At 37.1% G+C, this 24985-nt stretch overlaps 1 protein-coding gene across 1 annotated transcript in view; it reads left to right on the forward strand.

Moving 5' to 3' along the window:
- EML4 (echinoderm microtubule associated protein like 4) overlaps window positions 1-24985 on the forward strand; it is a 99234-nt gene that overhangs the window by 23539 nt on the left and 50710 nt on the right. Inside the window, exons 2-5 of the mRNA XM_009888646.1 lie at window positions 2654-2836; window positions 14547-14676; window positions 20177-20350; window positions 22468-22596. Of these exons, the coding sequence (XP_009886948.1) occupies window positions 2654-2836; window positions 14547-14676; window positions 20177-20350; window positions 22468-22596 (616 nt within the window). The remainder of the gene's footprint in view (window positions 1-2653; window positions 2837-14546; window positions 14677-20176; window positions 20351-22467; window positions 22597-24985) is intronic.

Raw genomic sequence — 24985 nt, forward strand, 5'->3', positions numbered from 1 at the left:
AAAGATGCCCATGTCAGGCAGCCAGCGCTCTGGTAGAGTGTTTGCGTTTGTGCTCATCGGAGAGACCGACCAACAGTGGAGCCTTTCCTGGTTTGGTAATTACTATTATTTGGACTCCACACCGGGAACACAGTAATGTCTGGCTTCTAAAATGGTGATTTGACATAGCTACTTACTCCTTTTACAAATGTTTTACAGTAATCTGTATATTTATACGGCCTGGGAATTTATCCATAATTTATCCATTATAAGACCTTTTAATAGTTCATTAATTGAAGGCTTTGGCAGGCAAAAAAGGAAAAAATTAAGCTTTCTCTCTCTCTCTTTTTTTTTTTTTTTAAAAGAAACATCAAACTTCTCTCTTCTGTGTTTATACTACTACTCCAGTGTAAGATGAGATACAAAGATGATAATATTTTGAAAATAATTGTCACAGTTTTCTGCAATGTTCATTTGGACTGGTCCACTGCATGTATTTAAAGGCTAATATTGTAAGGATCGGAAAAGTATGAATTATATGGTACTTCTTTCACTCCATTTACTTCCCTAAAATGAAACCTTTTCTTCATGAATTAATTTATGTAAATTTACCATAGTTCCTTTTTATATGCTGCAGAGGTGCATGTGCTTGGAGGAACTTCTGCTAGCTCCTTAAAAGAGATGGAGTTTTATGTTTTGAAAATGGGGATTTTAATAGAATAATCTTAGACAGTCCTTCCCAATGTAGGGTAGCTGTCGCTTGGTCTTGGATATGTAAATTACTATTGAGAGAGCATCGGATATGCTGGGTTGTAGAGTTGTTAAAATAACTTTTCTGTATATAGGAGGTGTGGTTGTAGCTGGTGATATTAAAGGCTTTTTGTTCAGAGTTGTTCCGATCTGTTGTCTCCAGATCTCAGTCTGATTGCTTGCCTTATTAATTCCCCTGCAGTTCTTTTTACTTATTAGCCTGAATCAATATAGTATTAACCATGAAGTGATATGCTTCTGCTTTTGGTTTAACCAAACAGTGAATTAAATCAATATGCAAAACTGTCTTCTTGTAGGAGTTGTTTTATCAAAGTAATCCTAACTGTTCCTTTCAGTTTAGTAATAATTATGAATACATTTTACTACTAATAGTTTGTTTTACTAATTCCTTGTAGGAATTTTGTTAGTGTTGTGGAAGTATTATTGTGATTATTTTGGTTGGTTCGATTCCTGGCCCCTCAATAGGAATGTATCATGTTTTAACTGTATGGAAGTTGGCATTAAACTCCTTAATCTTTTTCATATTTAATTCATTGGAGGGGTTTGGCTCAGTGTTTCTTTTGCTTAATTTATTTTAGAAGTGCCCTTATGCAAGTATTTCAAAGATTAAGGCTTTTTTAGTAAAAAAACCCAAAGAGTTTTAGGATTTTGGCTTATATTAACTTTTTTTTTCTTTAGTATATCTTCATAAGAATAGTGACGTAAAGTTTAGATTGTATGTAACCACAGTAATAACACCAGCTCTTTACCCTTACAAGCAAATTCGCTGTTCGTGTGTATTTCATAGAATATGGACTTATACTGTCTGTTTGTATAATACAGGTAAATTTTGTCAACCTGTATTAGAAGTTATTTCCTGAGTTTTTAGTAAGCTTAAATCAGGATGGATAAGGAATTCAGTACCTTGTGATTGAGCAACATATTCTTTTATGGTGGGTTTTTTTTTTAAGTGGTTGGCCAGTGATTTATTGGAACAGCCGAATATAAAAATCTGTTATGTGTTATTGTGCCTTGGCAGAAATAATGCAAAGAACTGTCAAAGGCAAAGAGTATGCAGGAGCTGTAATTTCCTTTTTACCACTGAAGAATAGATTTGGCTGGATTATGCCTTCAATGCTAATCTATCTCTGTGTGGCCAAACAGATTTTTGGAACCTTAGGGTAGCATATTTATTTTCTGTTCACTTCAGGCCAAATGTTATAATGTCATATATTTTTTTGGCACATGCAGGGTGGTGATGTGAAAAAAGTTAAAGAGAAGGAATTGGAGTTGAGAGCTCTGATCTAGGCTATTTAAATTGAGATTGCCACTTGAAGCAATTAGGTCATGGCTAGCAATAATTCAATAATTGTAAGTTCAACTGTGAATTTTGTTGGTTTGGGTTTTTTTTTGTTTGGTTGGGTTTTTTTTGTTTGGGTGGTTTTTTTTTGTTTAGTTTTTTTTTTTTTTTTACTTTATAACTTGCTTTAAAATTAAGGATCTCATGTAAAATTCTTCAGCAGTTCCGAAAGAATATATTGCGAAATTTGACCACAACTTTATCCCTTTTTAGTTTATTCAGTTGGCTATTTAAATAAGATTAATTTCAGTCTTCCTTTTATTAAGCGTGTTTTTCTTTCTACACTACTTTAACAGGAAATATGTTTTCTTTTCTTATTATAATAGGGCCACACTCCTTAAGACTTCTGTCTAAGTTAATGATTAGTAACGTTTCTGTCTTGAAGCATTAATTTGGTATGTTTAACATAATATCCACTCCTCCTTTGCCTGAATGTGTTTGAAAGTCTTCAGTATTTCAAGATGATGGGGCAAACATACGCATGCTGTAAATGTTTCTTTCTGTGGCTTATAGTTTAGAACAAAACAATTAAACGCCTATTCCTAATGTTTTCCCACTGTACAGATGACAGCATCTCAGCTGCAAGTACGTCTGATGTGCAGGACCGTCTTTCAGCCCTGGAGCTGAGAGTACAGCAACAAGAAGATGAAATCACTGTACTAAAAGCAGCGTTGGCTGATGTGCTAAGGCGTCTTGCTATCTCTGAAGACCACGTAGCTTCTGTGAGAAAATCAGCACCAAGTAAAGGTAAAGCCCGTGTTTGATAAATTCTTTCTAGAGTAAGAATGTTATCATGTGGAATGTTCTCCATTGATAACTTCTTTTTTTCAATTTCCTGTCTCATTTGGAAAGGCAGGTATGTTTTGAGCTGGATGGTCTAGTTTTTTTAAGAGTGGCTTTATACTATATGGCTAATAGATATCTGAAATATGCTTATTAATTTTTCTGTCTGCTAACATTTGTATGTACTAAACATCCCTAAAATTTTACCTTACTTCCTGTTAAAAGGTTCCTGTTTTAATTTAAATGGTGAAATGCTTTACAGCTGTGATCTTTAACCTGCCACTGAGGGTTCTGTGGCTTATAAGCAGCTCTTGAATCTCAGCTTTGACTTCATCGAGAAGTTATTCAACTGAAGGGGTATAAGAGGCTACATTTCCCCCTGCTCCTAAATCAAAAAAACTCAAACCAAACAAAAAACCCAAAACACATTGCCACCAAATAAGGAAGTTTTCTGAATCTAGTTAATTTTTATTCATCTACAGAAATAACACATCACCAGTAGGTTTCTTGTAAGAAGTGGCCATGTAGCCACTCAGCAGTATCCTTTGCGTAGTAGCTAGTAACTTTTACATTGTAACTTAGAAATATATAGGATTGTTTGAAAGTAAAGAAAGTAGATGCTGTTTGCACTAATTTTTACATACTTTTTTTTTTCCATGAACATTTTTATTCTGCACAACTAACTGAATCGAGTTATTTGAATTTACTCCAACTTGAAATTGTGTATTCAGAGAGAACTACGGCTATGTATGTTTGTGGTACATATTGAGCCTCTGATTAAATAAAATTTTTGATCATATTTCAGATAATTCACAGTTTGATTCACCATAAATGTGTGTATCCCCACCAAACCATGCGGCCCAGAGTTTTCTGGGCTCAATCACTGTATTTCAGCCTTGAAGTATGCCCATTATACCAATGCCAGTATAACTGAACTGACACATCATGGCCTATGTTTGTTTGGGTGGCTGCGTTATACAGGCTAAAAATGCAAAAGCTGAAAATGCTGAAAGTTTGTATTATTTTAGATGTGGTAGGGAGATCAAATTCCTTAATTAAGTGTTTTTGCAGTCTCTCTGCCAGATGGAAGGAAGTGATGATGCTTAATTGGCTTGGGCTCTGAATCCTGCCATTCTCTCTTGCTACATGGTAGACTGTTGTCATCCCAGCTTATAAATGCAGCTTTTATCTACTTGATATGCATCTCTGGTCTCATCAAGATTGAGACTTCCTTCTCTAACTCTGTGTAAATAGAGCTCTAGCAAGTATTTCGACTAAATCAGTCTTTGCTGTCTGTTGTCCATTATGACAAAAATAAAATGTCGAAGTGGAAGATTAGGCAAGATGTGTACAACGTAGGACCTTATTCTTCCTGGTTAGATGTAGGGGAGTTGGGATACGCACAACTATGGCTAAAGACCTTTGGCTTGGAGCTGTCTAATACCAAACAAGCTCTGTGTGCAGGCAGGCCAAACTTGCTGTGTTCTGCAAAATGCCTTGGGGTCACCTCCTTATTGGGACTGTTGGGGTCCTGGGGCCATACGAAGTTCTCCAGGTGAATTTGTTCAGTGAAAAATAAATTAATTATTTCTTGGGAGGGAGTCTGTGGGATATCTAAATATCTTCAGCTTTGTGCTATTACATCTCTGCTGCTTAATGACAACAGCATGTAACTATGAAAGAAAGAGATAGGGACTGGGGCAGGGATGTACACCTGTGAGCTAAGACATTGAACTTAAGGAGTTATGACTAATTAAAAATCTATTTAATTTGTAGTGGATGTGTCCCCATTGTGTTCAGTTACATAATACCACCAGGCAACACATTAGCTTCACTGTTTATTGTGAAATCAGCTGCATATAGATGGTATAAAGATGTCACAAAAGAAAAATCATAGAATGGTTTCGGTTGGAAAGGACCTTGAAGATCATTGAGTCCCACCCCCCCTGCCATGGGCAGGGACACCTCCCACTAGACCAGGTTGCCCAAGGCCACGTCCGGCCTGGCCTTGAACACCTCCAGGGATGGGGCCTCAACAACCTCTCTGGGCAACCTGTTCCAGTGCCTTACCACCCTCAAAGTGAAAAACTTCTTCCTAATGTCTAATCTAAACCTGCCCTCTTCCAGTTTATATCCATTCCCCCTCGTCCTGTCACTACGTGCCCTAGTAAAAAGTCCTTCCCCAGCTCTCCTGTAGGCCCCTTTTAGGTACTGGAAGGCCGCAATAAGATCTACCCGGAGCCCTCTCTTCTTCAGGCTGAACAGCCCCAACTCTCAGCCTCTTCTCATAGGAGAGGTGCTCCAGCCCTCGGATCATTGCATGTTCACATGCAGTCACTGGAATTTTGTACGTCTAAAATTAGACTTGAAGAATGTGCTTAAGATTAATATTGATTTAAACTTAAACATCAATATTTTAATAAATATTTCAAAAGAAGTTCGTACGTAGCTTTTTGCCATACCTTAGGTTCTACTTTTGGTTTCTGTATTTTAAGTTTATTCAATAGATAAAGAACTCTTGAAATGTTTTAACAAAAAGATATGTGTTATTTTTGTGAATGAGTAGGATTGGCAGAAGATCTGAATTGTCATACAAAAATAATACTCAAGGAAGTAATTGTTAATTTTTCTTTGAAGTTTTTTATGGGTACATAACAGGCTCTTACTAGTCAAGTCATGGTTGCTACAAAGGTAATTGTATTCCATCAAAACGCTTTTTGGTGTTCATGATCTTGTCAAGAATCTGGATTTCTGCATTACAACAATTGCATGGTAGATATATATCATGGTAGATATTACAGGTATGTTTTCTTTAAAAAAATGCTGAGGCTTTAATTCCAAGAAGTATTTGTCTCTACAGCAGCCCTTAAATACAGGTTGACATGAATAATAAGCAAAGACAAGAGACGTATGTATTTTTGAATACATTGAGAGAATGTGTTTAATTTGAAGTATGGCAACACAGTGAGATAAATACTTTTAAAATAAACTGAATTTATAAGAATCATAGTACCGGAAAAAGCCAACCTGAATCTTTCCATCAAACAAAAGAGTTTTAATCTGGGTAAGGGACAATATCTAGCCTAGTTTTAAGTAGTCTTTCTTACTTGTTGCTGAAATGAGGTTTTCTAAAACCTCTCCATTTTTTTTTCTTGTTGCCACCTCAGCAGTGTCTTTGAAGAGATGTTTTTCATAGGCTAAAAATAAGTGTTGTGAACAGACTGTGAACCGTGCTGAAAGGGACAAACCCAATTGCTTTTTCACTGTTTTTTCTCATTCTGAAGTTGATGGCCCAACTTAGTGCAAACAGAGATCTCTGCATCCTGTGTGTTAGTTTGTCTGCATTGCATAGCTGCTGAGCTAATTCTGTTCAAGTTTTTCTTATCCCTTTATTTTAGATTGACAGATTGAATCAACCATAGCTAAAGCTAATTTTTTTTTTTGCATTGTCCTTGTAAGTCTTTGGTTTTCCTTTTTTCCTACATTTCTGTTGCATGCTTATTTTGATCTTAGTCCAGTCTTCAGTGAAAAAATTCACATGGGCAGGGATAGATTTTTACTTCTAATCCATGGGCTATCGGTCAGGAGGTTACTACCTGTGATTTTTATCTGTCTAGCCCTGCGTCGGAAGCAAGCAGCTCTTCATACAGAGATAGGCCATTTGCGAACTGTATGAGATAAGCTGAAGAGTGAGATTTTTTTAGCCACCTTACTGCCTCCTTAGTATAGCATGAAGTGGAGATACTGTATGAGGGAAATAACTCTAGTAGGGCTTGCAACAGAATTAGCACTTGTCTGTTATTGCACAGTGAAAAGCGGGCAGGGAGTGTTTGCGTGTGGCTTGTTTTCCTCTTTAGTATTTCTCAGTGTAAAGACATTCTAAATAGAGAAAATCTTTTCAAAATAAAAAGGCCATAATAGTACTTCTCCATCTCTGCACACAGCTAGGAATAGCTACACAAAGGAGAGATTGCCAGGTCCAAAGATACTGTTGATGATTAGAAATGAGAAAGTGCTTGGTTAGGGAACAGGTTCCCAGCAGCTACAACGTTTGGGGGGATTGTAGCATGTGCGTGCATTTGTGGGGTTTGTTCTGTTTTTTTCCTTCCTTTCTCTCTTTCTTTCTCTCTTTTCTTTTCTAATAGATGACTTGGTAAGAAGAATTTCTTTGGTGAGAAGTTCTTTGCTTTTGGCAGCTCTGCGCTCTTGTTGTCACATGTCTCTGCTGTTGATGCATGATTGATGCTGTTAACATTCACAAAAAGTTCCAAACCCAAAGATTACCTGGACACCGAAGAAAAGGAAAGCATAAAGCAGTCTGGTACTTGCGGCTGCCAGCAAGATAAATTGGCTCTCAGCTGGTGCCTGGTAAACCTATTAAAATCTTCCAGGGTGTCAAAATGTGTGTAACAGGAGAATTCATCCCTCAGGCTCTGGGTGTGGAGACAGGTTTGTGGCACACAATGGCACAAGTAAAATATCTCAGACTAATCATATCAGCTCTTGCCTGAAAAAGTGGTCATCTACTAGAAAGTACATCAGATGTCTGCCCGTAGAGAAACAAAGAGGTCATGTCGTTTTTCTGGACTCAGAAGTAATGAGGACGCTTGTCACAGGTTAAACCTTTGGAGGAACATTTCCTATTGCTTGGACAAGAATTGATATCAAATAACTCGTATGCAAATTCAACTCACGAAGTGAAATTGAGGCAGTGGATGGCAGTTTGCAGAGAGGGGTCTCCCATGACAATGCAGGCTAGCAGGCTGAGAGGCATTTATTTTACTTAAAGCAGTGATCTTGGGGACCTGCAAAAGCAGCTTTGTACTGGAAATGCAGATTTTTCTGTGTTTGTTTTTTTTTTTTTTTTTTTTCTTTGTGCAGTGGATTTTTATAATAGGAACCCTGAGAATTTTCCTTGGTTTCCTGTGCCCTTCTCTGATGTGAAATAGTCTGTCTCTTCAGTAGGAAAAATCCTAAGTAGTATCTTGCATCAAATTCCATCTCATTGTACTAATGTAAGCAAAGCACTTCAGATATAACTTTTACCTTATCTCAACAGTGGTTTCATTTCAATAACATTAAGTCATTTTGGTTTATATTAACAACAATTGACTTCAGGTGTTCAGCAGTCTTCATTAATGAAAGCATAAGATAGACTTGCATTTGTTGTTTTAGTCTTAACACAATTTAATGTGAAGAATTAGTCTAGTAACTGGGTACATGTTTATATTTTCTAATCAGTAAACGTTAAAGGAACAGAAAATATAAGTGTAGATAGGAAAATGTTTATGGTAGAGGTAGGATATAGGCTTGTATCCATGATATTAAAACTAACCTGGCAAACTTGTATGTCTGTAATTTTACTCATGGGAATAGTCCAATTGAAGTCTGCAGGCTGTATGCTCACATAACAAATAATGATACTCTTGAGGTCGTAATGGATTTTCCAGGTACTGGGTTTAGTGCCATCTGTTCTTTCTGCATTAAAATCCTTTTTTCTGCATTTCTTCCCCATTTTTCCTATCTTCTCCTGTGTCTTTAATATTTTCTTTTTCTTCTGTTATACTTACTATTCTTGATGTTGTTCATATATTTTCCTTTATTCAAAGAATTTAGATCTAGAGGGCATTAATGAACTAAGGATCACTAACAAGTTACAGCAAGTTTAAGGAAAGAGACCTGAAGAAGAAATTTCAATTTTTTTTTTTTAACTTCTGTAACCAAATAATCTTGTTGATTGGAGAAGATATTCAGAGCATTGTAGAGCAGTGTTTTCCAGTTGTGCTGATAAGTGTCCTTATTCTTTTTCCATATGCTTCTTGCAGTTTTGGATATGTTTTCTGCATTTGTGTGCTTTTTTTAGAACAGTGTGGGCAAATTCTCCTGACCAGTGCTCTGCTGTTCTTCATGATGCTTCTCAAACTAAGAATTGCAATGTTGGAAGAGTTAAATGGTGCCACTAACTTTTTCAAATAAAACCTGCTTGTTGTTTATGACACTTGAGCAGCTCTTTCATCACTGTTTGCCAGAGTATATCAAATTGTTTCAGATTATCATAGTTAAAATTTTATTTCGTCTGCTTGGATATCTTATTTTGGTAATTGGTTGAGGAAGTAGATGGTGCCTCTGGGAAAGTATAGCAAAATAATAAGATGGTAGGGAGGGAAGAAGAAAAGGGCTGTGTGGTTTAAATAAGCAATTGGCTGTCTCATGCCAAAGAAGTCTTCAGTTTCCCTGAGTAGTAGTTTTTAAAATGCTGGTCCAAAGACCCGAGTGCCATAGCAGCGACATGGCTCCCCTGGACTCTTAAGAGCACAGCACCTGAAAAACTAGTTTTATGTCTCTAGGAGGATCAGCTATAGTTAGAAATGTATGCGTTGACAGGTTAAGTCACTAGCTATAAAAAATTTTGTAGGAAATCTCTAAATAAATATTTAATTATTCTTAACATTGTGGTTAATTTATCTACCTATTGGGAGAGGTTCACTTGCATTTCAAGATGTTTATGCATTAGCTCTATATTCTCAAACTGTTGCATATTAATATGCCTCTTCAGATAGTTATTTTCCTTTTAACAGGAAATGACAAATAATGTATGTTTAATAGCTAGTTGTCAGCTGAGATTTGTCAGATTGGGCTTCAATAAAAAAAGTATTAAAAGCATCTGATTTTTTTTCAGCTAGATATAACAGTTGTAATAATAATAAAGTTTGTCAGAAAAGAATTTTATCTTAGAATTGGATTATTAAACAAGATAAAGTATAACCCATAGGTAGTGAACTGAATTATTTTTTCCTGATTAATGTTGGTCATTATTTGAGAACTAGTATCTCGCCCTGACCTGTAGTGTTTGTTCACATGATAGAAGAGAGATAACGTTTTCTCTACATAAGAAGTCTCAATCAGAATTTGAGTCTTACTACCTAAGTGAAGTAGTTGAATAAAACAAAATGCTGAAGAAATTTTTTCCCTACCCTTCAGAATACAGTACTCTTCTTGGGGAAAAAAAAAAAAATATTTACGGCTCCGAAGCTGTTTCTCTGCCAGCATCTTCCACGAGCCGAGGGATTTGACGTCCTCTGAAAAGCTTTGGTACCATTTATTTTAACATCTCAAAGAAAGTTTAGGATTTGTCATAATTTTTAGTTCATTTTTGATGTCTTTATTTTAGGAAGGAAGTGCAGATAAAATCTTATGTTCTGCTACACTTAGAACTATTTCAGTCTGTTTTTCTGCGGCTCACCTGTGTGGGTTCGCTGGTGACTAATAGTGTGGTTGAACACACACTGTACGCTTCTTTAGTAAGAGTGCTAAATTGGGTTTCTGTCCTTCAAGCCATCAGTTTTATTTGCACAAAATCCCTAGGCATGTAATATGTTTGAAATACAGAAAGTTTTGCTAAGTCAAGTTTTGCTAAGAATGAAGTATTCTAAGGTTGTTGAAGGACTTTGTTATTGTTAAAAAAAAAAAAGGGCAAGCTTAAAAACAGTTTATCTAAATCCTTTTTTTTTTTTCCTTTTGCAACATGTAATTTGTTGAGGGTTTTTGTGTTAAATCCACTTGAATGAAGTGTCCATAGAAGTTACTTTAATGTAGCTGTAGTTACTTCCTTTAAATTGAAATTACCTGAGGAAGAGAAAAGAAGGGTTTGTTTTTTCTTTGGAAGAAAGGAAATTTACCTGTTGGGATATCAGCAAATACAAAGATATTAAGCAAATCATTCCAGTTAATGCAACTAACAACATAATAAACTATATTTTAACATAAAAACTATAACTTTTTGGGTTTGGGAAAAAGAAGTGAATTACTAACTGATCCTCAGCTCTAGTACCTTGTATGTATGTTTGGAAAGAAAAGCTATCACATTATCACAGGACACACATTTTCAAAAGTTACCACTGTCTTTTACAGCTTGGCTTCAGTTTTTCCCCAGTTAGCTAATCAAGGCTGATAGAGAGTTGGAAATAGATTCTTGGTTTATTGTGGTCTGTTTTTTCTAATCCTACTTATCTTTCATTCACACACTTGTGTACTTGACAGATGTTAATGAAATGCTTCTTTTGAACTCAACAGATACTATTCTATGAAAGTTATCAGAACAGAGATGAATCCATTATCCATAAAAGACATTTTTTACCACTTTGATCTCTGACAATTTGGATTTAATCCTGGTCACCATACACTGGCTTTCATTTTATGTTCAGTTTATGTCTGGCTTTCATTCCAAACTAGCAGATAAAGCTAAGCGCTGTTCAGTCTGAAAAATTTCAGACTGTTTATGCTAGTAGGTGACGTATGACATGACATTGGCAGAGATGTGCAATCCGAGTGCTGGGAGAACTCAATTGTTTTAGCCTATTGATCTGGAATTTCTGTTCTCCTATGCTGCTTTCTTATTTCCCAGGTCTCTGAAGCAAAGTTGCTTGACTGCTGTGAGGGACTGTCTCTGCAGTGAAGAAGGTTATAGCGTTCTTAATTTTTTGACATCTTTTGACTGTAGAGGTGCCCTGATTAAAAGTCATGAAGACAGCTCTCTGTGGTTTGGGACCAGCATATCGGCTTCCCTGGGCTGAGAAGATCCTGGTTCTGTGTGTCTGACTGTGGGCAGCCAGGCTTCACTGCTCCGCTGCCTTGGACGTGCGCAGGGCTTAAACTTGCCCTTCCTTTTCACGTCTTCAAATTGAAATGCATTTTCTTTACATACAATCGTAGATTAATTGAATTTTTAATTTTTTTTCCCCTTTAAAAATAGGTATTCTAAAGGTCACTTTTGAATACCTAGTTAAAATGGAATACATAAAGAGCCTGGAAGGGGGCTTGTTTCTTTGGGGTGTTGTTTGGGTGGGTTTTTTTCTCCATTGTTTTTGGGGGTTTTTTACATTTTATTGCACATTGAGTGAGGCACACTCAATTGTGACTGACCAAGATTTTATTCTGGAGTGTAAGAAAGCCTGACATATTTCTGACACTTGGTAAAAATCTGTCAGTGCAGGTTTTCCTAGATCTTGATGTTTCGGTCTGTGGCCAAATGTTTCGGTGACTTTTTCAAGAAATGAATGAAACGAGATCCGAGTTATGCATAATTGTTAGTCATTTTACAAAAATTGTTTTTACTTTGATTCAGAAATCTTGATCTTAATTTTGCATGTCACTTGTTGAAATTAGGAAGTACTCTGCAGATCTACTATCAACATCCACTTCACTGAAAAACAAATAACCCCAAAACTGCTGTACGGATCCTTTTTTTTTGGTTATTATTGCATTCATTGTGTGGAGCAGAGCACATTCCTGTCATGGGAATGCATTGATGTACAGTTTTATTTGTCATCAGTTTTGTCCTGGGATGTAAGCAGGAACTAACATAACACTTTTCAAACTGAGTGGGGAGAATTCTTGATACTATCAGTGAACAAAATAGCAACGTGCTACTTGCTTGAGAAAACAGAGCAATTTTTTTTCCCCAGCTTACTAAGTTCCTGTACCCTGTCTGTACCGCTGTTCTTTACACTTTCTGCTGAAAGCTTTCCCCACCGTATTGAGAATTACCACTATTATGTCTCCTGATTGATGTTTCTGGAAAGCCACGCTAGTGCTGGTTGGAGAGGCATTGATCTATTACGATGAGCAGACGGAGATGTTAAGGTCATGTGCAGTTCAAGAGTGAATCATAGGCCTTGATATTATGATCTCCACAAAGACGATGATTTACTTTGTCACTGAAAGTAAAAGAAGCTAATTTATAGGCTTCTAATACTAAAAGTGCTTTTTAAGCTCATGCGCTTTTGTTCTTGTGTCTAAGTTACACAGGGGGGTAAAAATCTCTTGAGCTTTAGAGGTTTTGTACAGTACATTAACTTTTAAAATAAAATCTGTATTCCAAATGTGTATGTTGCAAATAAAATGGTCTCCAAGAAGTATAGGTTGGAAGGAATCACGCTAAGTTGATTTATGTAGAATTTAGGAAGAACAACAATGATCTTTGCAGTGTTTCTGCATTTAAGTGTGTCTTTACTTTCTTCATTTTTCCTTTATTCTCATTTCTGCCTGTGATATTCTGCATGTTCCTTTTGGCTTTCCTGATCTGAATTTCAGATGTGGTCACATGCTGCTTGGTGCGTTTGAAGTGGTGTATGGTTAGCACAGGTCAGCTCATTTCTGCCTTCATCCAAATAGTTCTAAAATCTAATACTCCCTTGATGGGTGTCTCTTGTAAAGTGCTTGTTTAAAATAAGAATTAACTTGCCTCTCAGCCTGCCTGATAGAGCTGCAGATGGACCAAATGTTGGTATTGTTCAAATGATATATCTGTGGGAGCGCACAGAGCAGTCGATTCTCCCCGAATGCTTTTTAACTCCTCACTTTTATCTTCAACGTATGGCCTCGTGCCTTCTCTATCTCACGCTATTCCAAACCTGCCATGAACACAGACCTGTTATTTTCCTGTCAGTCATGTCCTGCGTGCTTGTTGCTGAAGTCAGAGTGGCTGCACATCACCACTCCGTGAGATGCAGTAACAACTTGCTGATTGTGAAATGGGGATGTGGCACTGAGATGGGGTCAAAAAGTGACTGCTGATTTTTGGATGCTTAATGTGAGACTAGCCCAGGGATTTTTTCAGGGCATGTAATGCTTCAGAGGGGAAAAGCACAAGTTGAGCGGTTTTGGGGAGGAGGGGGCAAAACTCTTTTCTGAATAAGACCTTAGAAATAAGGCAGGCATGCAAAAAAGGAGAGATGTACAATTAGTGGGAAAGGGTGAAATGTCAGGTTCGAGTAAAATGCCGTGTATTTCACTGATGGTCTGTGGCAGAGGCAGGTCTGGGAGCCGATTGCTGGGCTAGTGTTCAGCTCTTTAAATAGAAGAGCCTTCGGTCTCCCCATCTTCCTTGCAGTCCCCTCCCACATTCACTGCATAGTTTCAAACTTCTGCAATGAGTGAAGTGGGCATCTGACAGACAACAGCCTTCTTCACATATACAGTCTTGATTCATCCCCAGAGGGAGTCTGTAAAGTTCACTGGATGTGGCAGATGTTCTACGGAGTAAACTATATCAAAAACTTAATAACTATATCATCGTACATATACTGAAATGTCATTACCTTCTTTAACATGGAAGAGGCAGCTCAAAACAATCTGAGAAGCTTGATTTTTGTATCCTGAGAATCACAATCCTTAAATAATAATTCTTTCAGTATGGAGAGGGCTTCTGTCTGCAACTTCTTTGAATTTTAGTAAAAAACAAACAAATTGAAAGCAGCAAACCTCACGTGGTATTATTATCCGAGCTGTGATGATTTTGAACAGCAGAGTTGAAATAGTCAGATCTGCTGTCCCACAGCTGTTGAAGCTACCAGCTTCCCAAGGCTAGCTGTAATCTGTAATTCCCCCTGTAGATCACAACTGGAAAGAGATGTGGCATGTCGCTGAATTAAAGTATTTGCTGACAGCATGGCAGTAGAGGAGCTGACACTTATCAAAGCATATTCTTGCCTTAGTGTCCTAGGTCTCCTGTCTCCAGCTGCCTAGGTTAAGGCTTTCATGAATGTATGTCACTGGATATAGGCTAGATGGTTTTCTTGAATGCTGGGGCTGCTGCCATGTGATACCAGGTCCACAGGTGGACCTTTGGATACAGCTGTAAAACCTCATGTTTTTCAATTATGTTTTTTTCTAGGTCAGCCAAGCCTCCGAGAAGCTATCTCGATGACCTGTATAACTAATGGGAGTACAGGAAGCAGGAAAACAAGCCACAGTTCCTCTGTTTCTGTTGCCAGAAAAGAAACTTTTTCATCTGCTGCAAAAAGGTACTGACTTGTTATTAAAATTTAAATTGTATTTTTTGGGGGGGAAAAAATAAATCCAAATCAGACAGAGCAAGAGTTTGATTTTTGCCTCTGCATGACCCTCAGCAGAGCTTCCTGAAGTCTAGTACGGCACAAATCAACTTTGGAGATGTACCATGTTGTCGGGCTGCTTACAGCAGGATTCTAAAAAGAATTCATAAATGGAAAGTATTTCTATAGTGTATAGTGTCCAAAATGCATTCTCACTAAAGGACAGAACAGGCAAATGTATTTCCAATAAAAATGGAAAATTTTTCCTTCTGGTATTCATCTTCATGTTTTTTTGTTTTTGGTTTTTTTTTTTTCCCCAAGGAAATTAAAGGACAAAACTGACTCCATTGTCTTGAGTGTAAATAGTAGGCAATAGCAAAGTAGCTATGAAACAATAGTGAATTGTGTAAGATAAAAGTTTACATTTTTGTGTAGAAAATCTTAACCCAAAATATAGCTATGTAGTCTTTATGAAGAATATCTGTATCAGATCTCAAGTGTGTAGAAATAACACTGAGTATTTGTAAGTTTAGCGAGCTAAGCACCAAACAGTAGCTTTTTTCCTTCCATGTAATGGTTTCATCTGCATACAGTAAACAAAGTGTTTCTATAACTACTTTCTTGTGTTAGATAGTGATTACATGGCTTCTTTAATTGATAGGTTTTGCACCTATTCCTATTTGTTGGGAAGAACAGGCTGCCAGATAGAGACACAGGACAGAGAATACTCTAATGTATAACTGTAGTAAATTACGTGAACTAATTTTTGTCTCTGTAGAGTAGTCTGGTAACTCCAGTGGCTGGTTTATCTTCTAGTGTGAATGTAAATACTATTCTATACAACAAGACAGGGAAATTATATACTTCAGGGAATAAAAATGCTGTATGCAAATATAATAAACTGTATGAGAACAAACCAGAAAAAAGCTTTCATGCCCTTTGGAATTTGGAAAGCAAGGGTAATGCCCTGCTCTTCACACTTCTCCATTGCGTAGCATTGTATATCTTTCTTTTTATTGAATCCTTATATTTACTTTCCAACAATAAATCAGAAAGTGATCACTGTATGTCTCTATCTGCTGGTGTGACAGGCACTGGGACAAAAGACATCCCTGCAGGAAGGTATTTCTTAGTTAGCACTTTTCCATTAATCTTACCCCTGTGGCTCTTGGCACGTTGATGAGAGCCAGTCCGGTTCCCGTGTTGCTCAGCTTGCATTTGTGCTGAATCACCTTCTTGATTCATTGGCTGCTCAACACTTGACTACAGAAGAAGAGCAGATTGGAGTGGCCGGCATCTCTTTCATCTGAGTTAAGGTCTTTAAAATGAGACCTGGATAGGCCAAAAGAGGAAGGCCTCAATATGTGCAGAGGGCAGCTCTCCTCAGGCACCCAAATAACTTTCCAGGGGAGATTTTGGAGCTTCCAATGCATCAGAAGATACGTGACTCCCTTCTTCAAGGCTTGTTCTAGGACGTTCTAAGTCCCCTCTTTAGTTACCTTTTCAGCAGTTCCTTCACTCTCTTGTCTTTAGACACTCTTCCATAAAATGTATTTGGTATTTGGAAGAACATAGAGTTGCCCTTTTGTAAAATTACCAGCTCGAGAAAGGTGAAAGAAAAGGTCAAATCTCAGGCTTTGTGGTTGTGTGTTCTTAACAACAGCAAAACTGTTCAGTACCAAATAGTGTTCCTAGTAGGAGACCTAAATGAATGTCAGTAGTAGTCCCATTTCCTTAAAGTTAGGGTAAACATGTCTATTTCTAACATTCTTGTCATAGTTGAAAAGGAAGGATGCCAAAGGAGAATCTCAGCTGGTCATGGGATGCTTCTCCCCAACCTGTCCAGACTTTTCTTCAGGCTGGGGGTTGAACTGGTGCAGCAGGTGGACATGGTCACCTGTTGATGTAGAATTACAATTTGGTCACCAAACAGCCCCCATAACCTGCCTGTAGCTTTTCATGTTCAAAATATATGTAGCCATACATCTAGTCACAAATAACAGAAAGCCTACCTGTGTCTGTTACTGTTGTTGACGTTTAGTGTTTGTATTTTGTGCAGTCTTAATATTGTACACTGCTGGGGCTCTGGCCTTGTAGACCTCTGAGATCTCTGAGAATTTCTTCTGTTTCATTTCCTGGACTGTTCCTTGTTCTACCAACTGGAACACTGAGATCATGGAGATGATCTGATGGTTTAGTAGCCGCACAACAGCGGCATGTCTCATTTCAACAAAAGTGTGCTAAAATATCAGCTGTCGCTAAAACCAGAGCCCAGGAATGTACCATGAACAATAGGTAGGTGATGTCCCTTTGACACAGATGAAGTCACTTACATGTTGGGAAAATTTCAGCCCTGTGTTCTGGAACTGACTTTTCATAGAGGTATCAAAACACTTCAGAAGAAAAAACATGCTGCATACCTTGTATTATCACTAGAGCTGGAAACAGCTTTGTACTGCATACTGCAGATGACTGTCACAAGACCTGCTTGATCATTTTCCTTAAGACTAAACGCTCTTCTGAAAACCACTTCTGGTAACAATAGTCTTCATGTTTCAGAATGACCACCCTCCACAGTAGCTGCCAATGTGTTGTGGTCCAAAGGATGAAGCATTGTGTTAAGTGAAATTAGAGAATCTGCAAAATTAGGACAGATAGTAATAGATCTCAACTATTCACATGTAGACAGAAGAAATGCCTCATCAAGTTGGGATTTGGAAAGAATTTTTGGACTCATTAAATGACTGCTTCCCAGAACAACTAGTCTTTAGAAACCCACAAGAAAAGGTGCTGTTCTTGATTTGGTTTCAGTTGTTGCACAAGACCTAGTTCAAGAGGTATTAGTGGGAGAGCTGCTCTGTAATAGCAGTCATAATACAATTAATCTGAAGAGTTTAGCAGGAGAGAGCAAACCAAATAAATTCAGCACAAAGGTATTCAATACCAAGACTGCCACATATCTACGTAATTTGCTTTCACATTAAAATGGCAGTCAAAAAAAGACTGGTAGTAGATAAAAGCACTGTGCAAGGTATACCTTGTACTACAACTTGGAGAAACCAGAGCGGTCCAGTGACTCTGATGGCGCAACAGTGAAGTTAAGGAGTAAACCTAATGGCAAAGGTGTGAAACGGATAGTCCCCAGCGACCAAGCTCAGTGAAGCCATTGAAGAGATTCCTGCACAGAACCTTTGGTTTCTAGGAGATGGATCAGATGAGCTAAATGATTTTGAGTAAGAACACAGAAAGCAGGAGACCACATCGATAAGTTAGATGGTATCTAACTGATATCCATCTGAGCATCCACCTGAGCATGCTGGAGGAACGCAGAGGTGAATTGCAGGATTGCTGGTATGTCATTATTAACAGGACATTACAAAAACTATGGGGAAAGGGACTGCAGGTAATGACCTCACTGTTTTTATGCCACCATCAGAGACAGAATATGGTGCCAGCTGAGCCATTGTTCTGACCAAGTAGGACTTGCAAGATGGAGTTATGGAAGTCATTATGTTTGTGTATTCTCTCTCCTCCTGCGTCCCTCATCTCTTTTGCAATTATTAAACTGTTCATAGGAGAGTGAATGCAGAAGTCTGAGTGTACCTGTCAAAGTAGGACTAGAGAGACTCTTGTTTTCTTTAGTGAAAAGAAATTCTGAGAATTTATTTCACTGTACTACATTTCTTGCCAGAGACTACGAAAAGGTTAAGATTGCATAGTGTGCTTTTGAATGCAGCAATGCAAGATAAGTCCTGATTAAAAAATAACAATAATTTTTATGTTCCTAGTTAATTAAGGACTTCTGGCTATAAATTATTAACTAAAACCCCACAGTTCTTCAAACCTTGTTCTCTATTATCACACATATTCCCTCAAGAAATGTGAAAGCTCTTTCTGGTTTGTTTTTATCTGATTTTCTCAAAAGCAAATGTAACTTTAATGGATTATATTGACATTTTTAACTAGGTAATATGGTTTACAGAAGAAATCCTGAGTGATCCGTATAAATGTATTTTGGGTTTTATATTGTTTTTCATGTTTTGACGAGTTCTTCAATGCTTCTTTGGAAGCATTTAGAAAAGTTGAATTCATATAAGCGTTGAGGGCTTTGTCTTGGTCGTAGATGGTATACTTTAATTGAAATAACAAAAGAAATAAAAAGAGGGTCCTATGAATGTCATATTAACATCAAGGGCCCATTTTTATTAATTTATTTTTAATATTGTCCTACTGTTTTTAATTGTTTTGTGGGGAAAGGTAAATGGAAAACACAAATAATTAAGATTATAGAAGGGTTCGAGGGGGGAATTGGTGTGAGGGAATAGAAATCTAGATTCTCCCCTTTAGAAAGACACTATTTCTTTTTTTATTTTGCAGGTTACTTTGAACCTAAGATAAAAATCTATCTTTTCCCTTTTTAGCCAGTGTTTGTATCTTGCTTTGTTTGTGCACTGAGAAATTTATCTTGGAAGGTGGTGGTTTTTTTTTTAATCGTAAAATTAAAAAATGGAGTACTACAGAATAATCTTTTCTTTCAGGTCCTACTATTGTTTGTGTGATTTAGTATATTGCAAAACATGCTATTTTATAAAGAGCCTTTTAATTAATCTCTCTGTTTACTTAGTGGACCTTTGGTTAGTTTCTTAATGAATTTAAGGTTGTTAATGACGTGTGTAAGGCTGTTTCAAATGTCAACCTAATATGTACAGCACTATGAAAATAAAGATATATTCTTAGCTGTCGTTTACTGAAGGTGTTAAAGAAGTGGCAAGACAGTCTGATGTTAGTCAACTACAGATCAAAACAGTAACGAGTTTTCAGGGGTGATTTCCTTTGAACTCTGGTGCAGCCAGGGAGAGCCAAGGGACCAGCAATAGTATTTCACTCTTTCGGTGACAGCGCAAAGATAAGCGGTACCACGCACGTCCAGAAATACAGAGAGAGAGGTACAGTTTCACGGCGGGCTTAAGCTAATTGGAGATAGTGCAAGTCACATTCCTGCCTTTCACTTGCACTGAGCCTTGGCTGGCAGCACGGTAAGGTAGTCAGTGGGCTGAACCACAGGATGATTTTTTTCCTGAGGGACGGCAGACTGGTGATGCATCAGCTTGTGTCAGCTTTGAATGCTGTAGAAGCACCCATGAATGAAGGGCATACTCAAATCAAAGTTGTATTCATTTTAAAATCAGAGTAAACTTAGTACAACTATGTGGTAAAAATAAGTAAATAATCTTTCGTGCCTCCCTCGCTTTTTTTTGTTTTGGAGCTTGTGAATAAATCTTATTTTAGCAAAATACTAATCCGAAGAGAGTGAGTAAATAATTAAAGTGTTCTTTTAGTGATTATATAGTAAGTTGTTATATGCTTCTCCCATCTCTTCACAGAGGGCATTTGCTCCCACCTTTTAAATTTATTTGCTTGTTCTCTTTTTTTTTTTTTTTTTCCCCCCATGTTATACTTTATTTTACAGCGGTACAGAAAAAAAGAAGGAAAAACCTCCAGGACAGAAAGAAAAAAAAGAGGAATCTCATTCTAATGATCAAAGTCCACAAACTCAAGCATCACCTTCTCCCCAGCCCTCCTCACAGACTCTCCAAACACACAGGCAAACTCAAGAAAGCAAGAGTTCTGCTCCAGCTAAAAGGTTTTCACAGTACCACAGTACAGAACTGCAACATGATTGTAATGATACTGAGTTCATATTTGACAACAAGTCATGTGAAATAGTTATAATTTCATGATCAAGTTAATAAATGTTTGCTATTTTTTGTGCTAGAGAAGACGCATTCAACATGCATTGCAACAGAGCAGATACGTAAAGATGCGGTTTTTCTTTGAGGAAATTTTTAAGATTACAAAGGTTTCTTTGTTTTCTGTGATTGAAATCCTAATATGGTAGATTATCTTTAATCAGTCATTATTCTAAAATATTTAACAATGACTCTGACTCGATACTTTTCAAAATACACTTAATAAGTTTGTCTGGCATAGCTGAGTTGCAGAGTGTATTTTGCACATGGCTGTTTACTACATCTTTGAACAGCATTTCTTAAATACTAGTATCATTGCAACTCTTCCTTCAGGAGTTTTTCTTCTCAAATTATTCTATAAAGTGACTGCTGTTTGGTTGGGGTTTTTTTTGCAGCCCTTCCCTTTTCAGCCCCTGCTAAGTTGCAGGGTGGTTCACTTCACTTTTATTCTGATTCTTTACGTGAGTGGAGTTCTGGTTTTACACCCAAATCATAGAACTGCTTGACTTGAGTGAATGTAGAAGTTTATTTAGGATTGCCTCTAAGTTCCCACTCATTTTAGTGGGAATTAGGCACAGAAAAAAAGGGTATTTTTTTTTTCTAATGGCTTTTAAAGTCAAGGAAATGGATTTTAAGATTTGGGTGATTATTTCTGAGTTTCAAAACTATGCAGATCACTTGGTGTGGTTTCTTTTTCTTTTTCTTTTTTTGGTTTCTTGCCACCTTACTGTTTTGGAAGGTGTGAATTTTTTTTTACTGTTTGGCATTTAGGAGACTGAAACAAGCTCTTAAATAAATGAAATTTATTCTTCTGAAATTTACTGTAGTTCACAAGATTACGTTGTCTTGCATTGCTCAAATTCACAGCTCTAATAAATATTTAAACTTTCACTTGACTGATGCATGTTATAACACTCCATAAAGGCTCTGTCGCCATGTCTTGCACAAACTCTTAAATTGTCTAAAGCTGAACTTGCGGCCTCTTTTTCTCCTGCCTGGTATCTCACTGTGAAGATGTTTGCCTGAAGTCTCACTTACTAATCTTTTGCAGTGTGGGGAAAAAAATAAATGGCTTTTTTAGTCTCCTAATTGTTTAACTTGATTTGATTAACTTGTTTGTCGCAGGACCTTTCAGCCTCTTGAGGTGCTGTGGAAAGAGCTTGCCATTTCTAAGGTTGCAGTTCAGGACTTAATCCTGCAAAAAACATTTCTGACGGGATGAAGTATAATACTGTTAGCAGGACATATGCAGACTCTAAATCAGTTGGTTGAAGAATGATTTGAGCTAGATCACTTTTGAATATGTTTTCCATGAGTAAGATGTGTGTGAAACTAATGAACTGCAAAACTTGCAGGTTCCCAGAAGTGTAAATTGACTACAATAAAAATGCTGAAAAATTGTATCAGAATTCATGGATTTAATTGTCTGTAGTATCGGGCCAAATCAAACTTGCCTCACTCATGCAAGAAATTTGCAGACATTTGTTTCAAAAGATTAAAGCCGTTAATGTGGTTTAGAATGTGCTATCTGCAAAACAGCCATATGAAACTGTAATCTGATAGAACTGTTCTGCCTCAGAAATCAGTGTGTTAAAGCTGGTGAACAGTTAATCAGAGTAAAAAAGTCTACTTTGTTACCTTCTTAAGTAATTATTTTTTTATATAATTTATTCTTAAGGCTAATATACTGTAGCCTCATTTTTTCCACTTTTGTAATTCATTAGCAATATAGTAATGAAGTGTAGAGTTATTTTGTTCAAGTCTTTATGTAAGAGCATTTGGAAATCGAAAGGAATGGATAAAACATTTGGCAACTGTCTTGCTCAATTGTTTTCATTCATCCAGTTAGAAATTTCTGACTAATCTTTTTTTTCCTGTTTCATGCTTCAGCTTGAAGGAAGACCTAGCTCTGCTTTTGTCTCCTGCTGCCTGATCTGTCCGTTGCATACCAGTTCCAGTTATTGTTATCTTATTATCTTGTCATTTTAAAATATATTTTTGTTTCTTCTAGCATAAAGAAATCCTTGACTGCTGAAAAACCTCACAGTGCTTGGGAGAGTTCAGATGACAGTCGTAACAAGCTGCTGAGAGTAGCATCAACATCTAAATTAATATCAAAAGTGGCAAAGAATGCAGACAAGTATGTATCAGTTTGGTACATAAAAGCAAGTGAACTTTAGAGTCAAAATAGTATGAAATTGCATAATTTTAGTTAATTTATGTATATGCTAAGGCCATTTGCATCTTTGTTTTTAACAGGAGTAATTACTTGCATAACTTGCCAACGTGGTGTTCCAGGTGCCTGTGGAATCTTAAAATTATTCTAAAATTTGCATGGAGGATTTGAATGTAAATATAGTTTAATGTTGCCCATTTGGGTTAGCAGAATTACGCACTATAAGTTAAGATTTATGGCTTAATGCCACTGTTGTGAAGCTTCCAACCAGTTTTTTCCTAATTAAAACTGATTTGAAAATGCAAGTGTATTTTCTTGAAGTTAATTTACTTGATTTGACATAGTATGTGTGTTTCTAATGCAGACTATAATAGTAAGAATGTGCTTTTGTGATTTCAGGTAGGTCTGTCAAATTAATAGGTTCCTGATTGCAAGTTCTAGATAATAGGCAGGGATCATCTTTTCAGCTTCACCTTCAGTAGGTGATGTGCTGTAGCCATCATTCCACTAGGGAAAAAAAGGAGGTTTTCTCAGCTTGTGGCCTCCAGTGGAGGCCTCACTGTGGATGAATAGCACAGAGTAGTTACTTCTACTCCTTTTGGCACAGGGACAAGAGTTTGCTTTTTGCTGTAACTCCACGTCATTGACGCCTATTGTGACCCACTTCTTGTCCTCAATACTCATTGCCAATTGGGCTTCCCACTTTGTGTTCACACACTTAGTTTCTTTTCTTGACTTTGTTGAAATTTTGCTAAATTAGTTGAAATTGTTGTTTTGACTTTTTGACTGACCCCTTTCTTATTTGCTGAGATCCCCCCAGCATGCTGGCAGCTTTCCCCAGCTTGATGTCATCAGCAGATTTCATATATCTGCTCATTAATCTCCATTCAACTAGCCATTAACTGGTCCAAGGCACAACTACCTGAAAACCCCTCCCACTATGACAAATAAAACTCTTCAGACCTTTCAGAGTAATTTTCAGTCTTTTTATGATTGTGTCTGTAGTCCTGTCCTTAGTTTGCTATAAGACTGTCAAATACACACTTAAGAGTCAAGAGCAGTGGAGGTGCATTCCTTCTTTCCTACAAATGGGCAGAACAAAAACATCTTAAATTAATCTTGGGTGTGGATATCGGCACATTTACTAAAAGCTTTATGCCTAGTGTGAAGAGTTCTGCAGAGCAGTGAAGTGCTGTGTGTGAGGGATTGTGGGTTACATATTTTGCAAGTATTTCTTTTCCTTTTATGATTGGTTTTCACTGTTGGAATTTAGAAGCCCTTTGGCAATTTAGATTATAGCAGGGTACTGCTAGATAATATTTTGGAATGAAAAAAAACCTCTGTCTTGGTTTCTACTTATCAAGTTTCTTGGGTTTTGTTACGCTACTAAAATATCTTTCACAATGTGGTATATACTTCAAATTTTCTAATAATAAAAAATAACTTTTTTGACATTTTGTATATTGGTTCAGGCATGGTCAAAACAGAGGTATCTTGTTGCATTTTTTTGTGCTTCTTATTTTCTAAAGGACTTAAAATGTTGCCCTTCTGCAGTCTCTAATGCAGAAAAAAATACGGCATCTAACAAAAGAGCAGACAAGGAAAGATTAGCATTAATTATTATTAGAAAAAGTTGTCTGTTCAAAACCTGAAGCTGTTGTTTCTTAAAGTATTTGGCTTCAAAGCTTCAAACATCATCAATTGTAGATTGTTGTTTCTTAAAGTATTTGGCAAACACCAAAGCTTCAAACATCATCAATTGTAGACCATCATGTGATTGAAGACTGGGTGTTGTATTGTTTGTGTACCTTGTTCTTATGCTCAAGATTTGTAATAAAAGCATTATTTGCATTCAAGAGCATACATTAACTCTCATTTCTTGCTCACACCCTGCATGCACAATTTCTAAAAGAATTAGTTGATGTTGTGCAAAGGCATATTGTTATATTGCATTTATAGTTCCCAAATAAGAAACGTTGGCCTAATCTGCCTGAAGTTACCCGACCGAGTCTTTTGCAAGGGAATAGAATTCAGCCCCTAATGTGGGCCCCAGGACAGAAATGTTTTACATATGCTTTGCGCTACCAGCCCAGGATATGAACTTTGTTTAGTAAGCTCAGTCTTTAAGCCAGCACTGAGCTGTAAATCAGTCTGATAAAGCCAGAAGAAGTAAGAGGGTTCCCACGGCAGCCCATCATTGTGTTGTTCAGGCAAGACTGAGAATCCAGTTTTAATTTTTCATTTGGCAGTGTGGTGAAGGGTCATTCTACCAATAGCCAGAGATGGCTTTCCTCATGCATATGCTTGACCCTTTGTCACTGTTACAAAAATTTGACCTCCATCCAGCTGGAAA

The sequence above is a fragment of the Charadrius vociferus genome, unplaced genomic scaffold, assembly GCF_000708025.1.
Source record: "Charadrius vociferus isolate BGI_N301 unplaced genomic scaffold, ASM70802v2 scaffold340, whole genome shotgun sequence".
Lineage (NCBI taxonomy): Eukaryota > Metazoa > Chordata > Aves > Charadriiformes > Charadriidae > Charadrius > Charadrius vociferus.